Raw genomic sequence first — 10,002 nt, 5'->3', positions numbered from 1 at the left:
AGCTTCCTGAGTGAATACCACTAACTTTACTCCACGAAGTGGTTGTACAAATCATTTGTAACACCTCAGGCTTCGTGCCATCACCGACCATATTTTCAGGTCCATTAAAATAACATAATTCATTCAACTTTTATTCACCATGTTGCTGCTTATGTCTAATCTAAACAACCAATTGTACATGGATTTTATGGCGAAACACTGCCTGTCATTCATGATGATCAGAGAATACATTAGATATAAAGAATGCTGCAGCAAATGGCAATGCTCAACATCTAGACGAAGAGACAATCCATTTTCCTCCTGGTGATAAGTTGTTGTCTACTTGCACAAAACTACTGATGAAAGAACCTCTTGCTTTTCTTGTCTGCTACTTGTTTGTGATGACATGCTCCCAGGATGATGATAAACATAGATCTACTGTTGTTACATTTATTGTCGACCGGATCAAAGAATGTAGCATAGTTTCTAGCAATGAAAATTACATCATGCTAGCTACTCTTTTTCATGTTCTTGCCTTAATTCTTAATGAGGATCTCGTGGCACGAGAAGTTTCTTACAAGAGTGGATTAATCAGAATTGCCTCTCCGATCTACTCAACCAGCGGGATTCCAATCTTGATAGCAAAGAGAAAGTGCATGCTCAAGTATCTAGAGTTGTTGCAGAGATAGACTTTGAGAGGGTTATTAAATTGTAGTTCCTTGTGTCGAAGCAGGTGACTCGACAGAGCAAGGAAGTGTCGAACCACCTAGTGTGTTGAGTTGTGTTAGTGTGTCGAAGTGTCGAAGCATGTTGCTTCATACAGGATTTTGACTTAGGCATATTTTAGTCGTGTTAGCTATTTTAGGCTTTTATAGTTTTGGACTTTGGCTTGAGGTCCAACTTAACATAAATCTATAAATAGATGGAGTAACCCTTATTTTTGTAATGAGGTGAATAGAGCATTCATAACATTGTATTCACAGTATTTTGCAGTTGCAGTGTGAATAACAAGTTTTTCACACTTTGTGGGCATAGAGAAACTCTGCAGAATTTTAATTCTTCTTCTCCTTTATCGTTCTTTACTTTCTTTCTTTCTCCATTGTTCTTCTCTTTTCATTGCTATTATGTGGGTGATAACAATCTTGTTCATCAAGATTGATTGAAATTCTCCATAGGTTGTGGGGGATTTCCAACATCTGGTATCAAGAGCTCCAGTTAAACGATTCGTGGGAAGAAAGTCACCATGACAACGAATCATCCAAACAGGCATTTTCCAGCAAATCTTCCAATTCTCAAGAACAACAATTATGAGAATTGATGCAAGCAGATAAAGGTTGTGTTCTATTATCAAAATCTTTAAGATCTTGTGAAGGAAGAAGTAACAACGCTTGCAGAAGCCGCGACAGATCAAGAAAAGGTTGCACATAAAGAATTGAAGAAGAAAGATTATAAAGCTCTCTTTATAATCCATCAATGTGATGCAGATAACTTTGAAAAGGTTAGTGATGCAGAGTCAGCGAAAGAAGTATGGGAAATTCTGAAGAAATTGTTTGGAGGCGCGGAGAAGGTGGAAGAGGTGAGGTTACAAACTCACAAAAGAACATACGAATTACTTCAAATGGAAGACAATGAAAGCATAACTGATTTCTTCACCAAGGTTACGAAAGTGGTGAATCAAATCAAGGTATGTGGAGAAGTGTTGACATCAAGATTTATTGTTGGAAAGATCTTAAGGTCGTTGGCTCCAAAGTTCGACCACGTGGTAGTAGTCATAGAAGAGTCAAAACATTTGTCAAAATTGACAAAGGAAAAGCTTCAAGGGACACTTAAATCTCATGAACAAAGAATGACTGAAAGAGCTACAGGAAAGTATAAGAGTGATATGCCTTTGCAAGCTCAATCAGCAAAAGAAAGAAATAGCAAAGGAAGTTGGAATGGCAACAAAGGCAGAGGAGGTTAAAACAATTTGACTGGTCGAAATCACCAAGAAGGAAACTGGTCGAATCAGAGAAAACCCTGGAACCAAGGCAACCAAAGAGGTGGTATTGCAGGTAGAGGAAGAGGTGGTGGTCAAAAGACAGACAATAGTCACATTTAGTTTTACAATTGTCAAAGGTATCGTCACTACTCTAGTGATTGTCCAGAAAAGCAAAAGAATCAAGAAACTTATGCAAAGTTGGCGAAACATGAAGAAGAAGAGACGTTGTTGATGGTTACAACAAGAGATGAAGAGAGATTCAAGGACCAGTGGTACTTGGATTCAGGATGCTCATCACACATGTCTGGAAGAAAAGATTGGTTTGTCAACATAAAGCCCTTAATGAAGAACATGGTGAAATTTTCAAATGAGAACACTCTAGCAGCTGAAGGTGTTGGTGATGTTCTGATTATGAGGAAAGATGGAAAGAGGTCAGTAATTTCAAATGTGTTGTACATACCAGGCATGAAGAGCAATTTTCTCAACATAGGGCAGTTAGTCGAAAAGAACTACAAAGTGTCGATCGAAGACAAGATGATGAGAGTTTTCGACTCAAATGGAAGGTTGATCTTGAAGGCTCCAATGTCTCAGAATAGAACCTTCAAGATTGAGCTTAATATGATGGAGCATAAGTGTCTTACAACAGCAGTCACCAGAGATGAATGGATATGACACTATAGACTTGGCCATCTCAATTTCAAAGACATCAGAGATTTGAAGAGAAGAAATATGGTTTCAGGATTATCAAAAATCGAAATTCCAAACGAAGTGTATGAAGAATGCGTGCAGGCGAAGCATCATAAGAACAACTTCAGTAAGGATGCAAGAAGTAGGTCGAAGGCAATTCTTGAAGTCATATACCCTAATGTATGTGGTCCTCTCCAGGTGGATTCGATTGGAGGTAACAAATACTTTGTTACATTCATAGATGATTTCAGTCGAAAACTGTGGTCTTACCTGATCAAGAAGAAAAGTGAAGTGATCGAGGTATTTTCCAAATTTAAATCTATGGTCGAAAGACAGAGCGGTCGAAAGGTCAAGATTTTGAGAACTGATGGTGGTGAAGAATATGTGTCGAAAGACTTCGATGCATTATGTGTGAAAGAAGGGATTGTGCATGAGGTGGTGTCACCCTACACTCCACAACATAATGGAGTTGCGGAAAGGAAGAATAGAACCATCATGAATATGGTTAGAAGTATGTTAAAAGTCAAGCATCTACCTAAAATATTATGGGGGAAAGCTATGTCGACTACGGCATATATCCTGAACAGATGTCCGACGAAGAAGCTAGAAGGAATCACGCCATAAGAATATTGGTCTGGTGTCAAGCCTAGCTTGAGTCATCTGAGGGTGTTTGGATCTATAACACATAGACATGTATCAAATTAGTTGAGAATAAAATTTGATGACAAGTCAAATCAGATGATCCTGATAAGATATCATTCGACTGGAGGATACAAGTTGTTCGACCCAGGGAATAAGCAAGTGGTGATCAGCATGGACGTGATCATAGATGAGCTTAGAGAATGGGATTGGACTGAGAATGTCAAGAAAGATTCAGTGAGAATCTTTTATGATGAACCAGCTAGTGAAGTCGAAAGAGAAGTTCGACAGGAAGAAGTCAGAGGTGAAGCAGGCCCAAGCAGACCTCAGAGAACAAGACACATGCCTGCAAGGTTGCAAGAATGTGTGATTACATCAGATGATGTGGTCGATGAAAAAGGTGAGTTGGTACATTATACTTTCTACACAGATGTTGAACCTGTCAATGCAGTTGAGGCATTGAAAGATTCGAAGTAGATGAAAGCAATGAACGAAGAGCTGAAGTCAACAATACTTGGTTACTTGTCGAATTACCCCAAAACAAGAAGGCAATCGATGTGAAGTGGGTATACAAGGTGAAATTGAATCCTAGAGGAGAAGTGACTTGACACAAGGCGAGACTTATGGTGAAAGTATTTCTTAAGAAAGAAGGAATCGACTTCGATGAGGTTTTTGCACTTGTTGTTAGGATCAAAACAATCAGGTTGGTTGTTGGTCTAGCAAACATGAACAACTGGCAGATGTGTCAGATGGATGTGAAATGTGCATTCCTTAATGGCCCTTAGAAGAAGAATTTTACGTTGCACAACCAGACGGGTTTGTGAAACATGGCGAAGAAAGAAAAGTGTACAGGTTGCATAAAGCCCTGTACGGACTTAAACAAGCTCCAAGAGCTTGGAACAATAAGATAAATGGTTTTCTAAGGAAGAAGGAATTTGTGAAGTGAACAAGTGAACAAGTGAACGTGGAGTATATGTAATAAGAAGCAATACATAAAACTTATTGGGTCACTTTTATACCTTTGTCATGCCTGACTTAGCATACAATGTAGGTATGGTGAGTAGGTTCATGCAGAAGCCAAAGGTATCACATCTAGCAACGACGAAGAGGATACTAAGGTATCTGAAAGGAACTCTCGACTATGGCATTTTGTTTCCTGCAGCTGATGAAGGAAAAGAATGCAAATTAGTGAGACACACCGACTCAAGTTGGTGTAGTGATGCTGAGGATCGAAAATCCACAGCTGGCTATTTGTTTATGCTAGATGGTGCACCAGTTGCTTGGAGTTCGAGAAAAAAGCCAGTAGTGGCATTATCATCGTGCGAATCAGAATACATATATGCTTTTCTTTGTGCATGTCAAGCAACATGGATGGTGAATCTGGTCGAAGAGATAATAGCGAAGAGTTATGCAGCAATTACCATGAAGATCGACAACATGTCAGCTATCAATCTGGCAAAGAATCCGATAACACATGGTCGAAGCAAGAACATCGAGATGAGGTTCCATTATCTTCAAGAGCAGGTAGCAGATGGGAAGATGAATGTGGAACACTGCAGAACTGAGAATCAAATTCCAGACATCATGACGAAGGGAGTGCAGGTCGAAGTGCCCAGAAGACTAAGAGCTATGATGAATGTATATAGCTTAGACACAATGAGTTAAGTGGTGTGTTGAATTGTAATTCCTTGTGTCGAAGCAGGTTGCTCGACAGAGCAAGGAAGTATCGAACCACCTAATGTGTTGAGTTGTGTTAGTGTGTCGAAGTGTCGAAGCATGTTGCTTCGCACAAGATTTCGACTTAGGCCTATTTTAGTAGTGTTGCTTATTTTGGGCTTTTATAGTTTTGGGCTTTGGCTTGAGGTCCAAGTTAACCTAAATCTATAAATAGAGGGAGTAACCCTTATTTTTGTAATGAGGTGAATAAAGCATTCATAACATTGTATTCACAGTATTTTGCAATTGCAAAATGAATAACAAGTTTTCCACAGTTTGTGGGCACAGAGAAACTCTATAAAATTTTAATTCTTCTTCTCCTTCATCGTTCTTTACTTTCTTTCTTTCTCTATTATTCTTCTCTTTTCATTGTTATTATGTGGGTGATAACAATCTTTTTCATCAAGATTGATTGAAACTCTCCATAGGTTATGGGGGATTTCCAACAAGAGTTAGAAGCAGTCATGCAAACAGGAGCAAATAAATCCAAACGGAATTACACAAAACTTCAAACAAAAGTCACTTCATTAACTAACTACAACTTATCTCAACTAACTAAAATCTCTTGTAACTAACCCAACCCTAACCATCAACTAACTGCCCGAATTAGTTAGAACCTTCCCTTTTTTTCAATTTAATTAACACTTGCAATACACTTCAATTCACTCTTACACAAACACAAAATATAACTAATTTCATTGAGACTCAATCCTAACCTTTCTTAAATCCCTCACATGGATTGCAATCCAAGGGCATATATTCAACATTCTTAACTAACTAACATAATTTTCCTCCAAAATTCATCCATCATGTCGCGCCTCAAAAAATACCCGAGCGCATCGCACGCTCGAAATACAACAGAATCGCCATTGAATTTTATTTATTCTAAGAGAAAGGAAAAATATCAATAAAATTCAAAGGGAAGAGAAAAGGGGTAAGGAAGTCGGCTATGCAAGGGGGAGGTATTAACATCCCTCACATCTGTTGTACTCAACGAGAATCATTTTGATTATTCTTTGCGTGTATAGGTGTTATTATCTAAAGATTATTTGTGATTGGTTTTAATTAAGGGAAAACTAGTTTTTAAATAATGTGCTCGCAAAGATTTCGAAACCTAGTGCCTACATATTCCCATGGTGCAATGAGAACATCAGAGTTTCGTAGTTCGTGGGTAGAAAATGAGTATTTGTTGGTTGATTTTAGGGAACAAAGTTATAATCGTATCATAGAAGTATTTTGACGTTAGATGTTTGATCCTGGTTCAGATGCTCTAAGATGTTAGTCTGACTGCTAAAGAATGGATCATAACAGTTCTTTTATGAAAAGAAAATTGTTGTTTGGACAAAGAAATGAAAATGTGGTGTCTGGACCAAGAACAAAACTTAAAGGTGGTGTCTGAGCCAAGGACTTAAAATTAAAAGTGGTGTATTAACCAAGAACAAGAATTAAAAGTGGTGTCTTAACCAAGAACATAAATTAAAAGTGGTGTCTTAACCAAGAACAAGAATTAAAAGTGGTGTCTTAACCAAGAACATAAATTAAAAGTTGTGTCTTAATCAAGAACTGAAATTATAAAAGTGGTGTCTTAACTACAGATGGAAATTAACAGTGGTGTTTGAACCAAGAACTGAAGTGTAAAAATGGTGTCTAAACCAAGAACTGAATTGTAAAAATGGTGTTTAAACCAAAGAAGTGAGAGAGAAATATTATGAAATGATTTTGATGTTGATTGTGATTGATTTTAGTCCGAAGACGAACGTTGAAAGTTTTCTTGATTTGAATTGCACTAAAGTCTATAAATGGAGGTGAATATTTTAAACAATTGGGTCATACGTCCCGTATCCAAAGGTATTCAAAATAAGGATAGAAATGTTCCCTCTCATTCTTCTCCATTTCTTAAGGCTCGTGGCGCATAATTTGCATCATATTTGTTAAGTGTTTTATGATTTATACTTGATGTTGGATCAAGTTTATTTGCAAAAATGGTTTTAGTCTTGAATGGACAAAGAGAGAGATATGATTGAAAGAACGAAATATAATACCAAATATGAGGAATGAAGCTTGATGTTGTCATGCATTGATTGTCCTATCTTCTATGGTTTTAGAAAGAGGGATTGCATTTAACCTAAAGGAACATGTATGGCACAAATCCTAAGTCTTTCTAGTTTAAATTAAATAATCAAATGACCTTTAATTATCTAATTGAAAATGCTCTTAAGGGATCATGCAAGATTATATGTTGTTTGAAAATATATTATTTCTGGTTTTACTATTGCATTTAATACTACCTTTAATTTTCTTTATTCTCCATTAAAGAGAAAATCAATTGTATTAATTGTATCTTCACTATATAAACCAACTTAAGGCTGACGAATAAAAATAACAACTTTTACCTATTTTTTCCAATATGGTATCAAGAGCACTAAGTTAGGGGTTACCGTAAAGCTTTCCTCAACCTATTATTATTCAGTTAGGAGCACTGGGTTAGGGGTTACCGTAAAACTTTCTTCAACCTATTTTTGTTGGGTTAGGGATTACCATAAAGCTTTCCTCAACCTATTTTTATTAGGTTATGGGTTACCATAAAGCTTTCCTCAACATATTTTTGTTCGACCCACTTTCTTACCCGACCCGATTCATATACCCGTTTAGCCTCCTATAGCGAATAACAACAACAAGTGGCCTTCCCCATCAGTTTGATGACTTGAAGTCACTAAGTGTAGACATATGATTCCCACATCTAACTTCTCCTTTATGAAGTGTCGATCAATCTCGATATGCTTGGTTCTGTCATGTTGAATTGGATTATGAGCTATGCTAATAGCAGTTTTACTGTCAGAGTACAATTTCAATGGAAGCTCAATTTTCATCTTAAGTTCTTATAGGACTCTAAGGATCCATAATCCTTCACAAATACCTCGATACATAGCTCTAAACTCGGCCTCTACACTACTCCTTGCTACAAATCCTTGTTTCTTTCTCCTCCATGTCAAAAGATTACCCCAGACATAGGTATAATATTCAGAGGTTGATCTTCTATTTGTGATTGAACCTGCCCAATTGGCATCAGTGAAGATAGACACATTTCTTTCACTAGTCTTCTTAAAAAGCAGTCCTTTTACAGGATTTTCCTTCAAATATCTCAGTATCCTATAGACTGCCTCAAGATGTTCCTCAAAAGGAGAATGCATAAACTGACTCACTACACTAACTGAGAAAGCAATATCAGGTCGAGTATGTGACAAATAAATCAGTTTCCCAACCAATATTTGATATCTCCCAATATCAACAAAAACATTACCTTCTGCCCAAAGTTTAGCATTAAGATCCATAGGGGTATTTGCAGGACGACATCCACTCATTCCTATTTCTTTCAACAAGTCTATAATGTATTTCTGTTGTGAAACCAAAATACCATTTTTTGACCGAGCAACCTCCATACCTAAAAAATATCTCATGAATCCCATGTCCTTTATTTCAAAGTCTACTGCCAATTTATCTTTTACTCTTGCCATTTCCACTGTATAGTCTCTAGTAAGGACAATATCATCAACATAAACAATCAGGACAACAGCTTTCCCATCGTAGGAGAATTTTGCGAACAAGGTGTGATCAGCCTGTCCTTGGATGTACCATTGTTTCTTCATGAACTAAGTGGATTTTTCAAACCAAGCTCTAGGGGACTGCTTTAATACATACAAAGACTTATTTAGTTTGCACACATTTTATCCAAATTTGTTTTCAAAGCCAGAAGGAATATCCATATATACTTCTTCTTCTAGATCACCATTAAGAAATGCATTCTTAACATCTAACTGATGCAAAGGCCAATCCATGTTAGCAGTAAGAGACAAAAGAATTCTGATAGTGTTCAATTTTGCAATAGGATAAAATGTCTCTGAGTAATCTATACCATAGGTATGAGTAAAGCCTTTAGCCACCAAGCGAGCCTTGTACCTTTCAATTGACCCATTTGAATTATACTTCACAGTAAACACCCATTTGCATCCAACTGTCTTCTTGCCATCTGGTAGTGACGTAACACTCCAGGTTTTGTTCTTTTCAAGAGCTTTAATCTCCCCAAGTACAACTTCCCTCCACTTTGGAATTTCTAGAGAAACTTGTATACTTTTTGAAATTTCTACACTAGATAATTTTGAAGTGAAGGCAAACATAGATAAATACAAAATTGAATATGATATAAAATTGGACATGGGATGTTTAGTGCAAGATCTGACAGGTTTTTTAATGGCAACAAGATCATTTATACCAGGATACAAAATACGACTCATAAATAGAGATAAACCTACATTTTCTTATGTTAGGAAATTAATCATTCCCCGGTTCAGATTCCTAACAGTGTTGAGATGTGGACTGGTCCTTTCCTTTATGGTGCTTTTTCACAAAAACCTTTCCTTTCCAAGTCCTGTTTCCTAATTCAAATTTGTTTTGCTGAAGTGACTCATTATTTTGTGGCATTTCAATTAGATCATCATTATCATCATTTTCAGGATTCTCATTGTTTTCTACAAGAGAAAATGTAGGCTTAGATTCACAAGGTTCCTTACTCATAATAAGAGTAGGATCAGATAAAGAATCATGACCATTTTCTGTTGGTGTAGGTGTAAAAATCTCATAATTTTGTGATACTGGCAAAGATAAGTTATTTAAAAAACTCATGTCCTCAATTTGAAACGAGTCTTCGTTTATCTCCCCCCTTAAAGATGAGTGTCATAAAAGAAAGGTTTATTTTCAAAGAATGTAACATCCATAGTGACAAACATTTTCTTATTTATTGGATCAAAACATTTATATCCTTTTTGGGTTGGGGAGTATCCAACAAAGACACATTTTATAGCACGTGGCTCAAGTTTTCCAACATTTTCATGTTCATGAACAAAGGTTGTGCAACTAAATATTTTTAAAGTTAAATTAGTTAAAGCACGAGTACTAGGAAAACATTCTTTGAAGACATTAATAGGAGTTTGAAAATTGAGAATTTT

General features: G+C 36.7%; 1 protein-coding gene across 1 annotated transcript; it reads right to left on the bottom strand.

Moving 5' to 3' along the window:
• Positions 1–7,878: 7,878 nt before the first annotated feature.
• Positions 7,879–8,646, bottom strand: LOC127094550 (uncharacterized mitochondrial protein AtMg00810-like). The gene has a single exon (XM_051033373.1). The coding sequence runs from the start codon at positions 8,644–8,646 to the stop codon at positions 7,879–7,881; it is 768 nt and encodes a 255-aa protein (XP_050889330.1).
• Positions 8,647–10,002: the final 1,356 nt, after the last annotated feature.

Source organism: Lathyrus oleraceus, chromosome 6, assembly GCF_024323335.1.
Source record: "Lathyrus oleraceus cultivar Zhongwan6 chromosome 6, CAAS_Psat_ZW6_1.0, whole genome shotgun sequence".
NCBI classification, from domain to species: domain Eukaryota; kingdom Viridiplantae; phylum Streptophyta; class Magnoliopsida; order Fabales; family Fabaceae; genus Lathyrus; species Lathyrus oleraceus.
This window is presented reverse-complemented; position numbering and strand designations above follow the sequence as displayed.

Bases quoted from the DNA above. Each gene is read 5' to 3' on its own strand.
- LOC127094550 (XM_051033373.1), bottom strand. From the start codon at position 8,646: ATGAAGAAACAATGGTACATCCAAGGACAGGCTGATCACACCTTGTTC.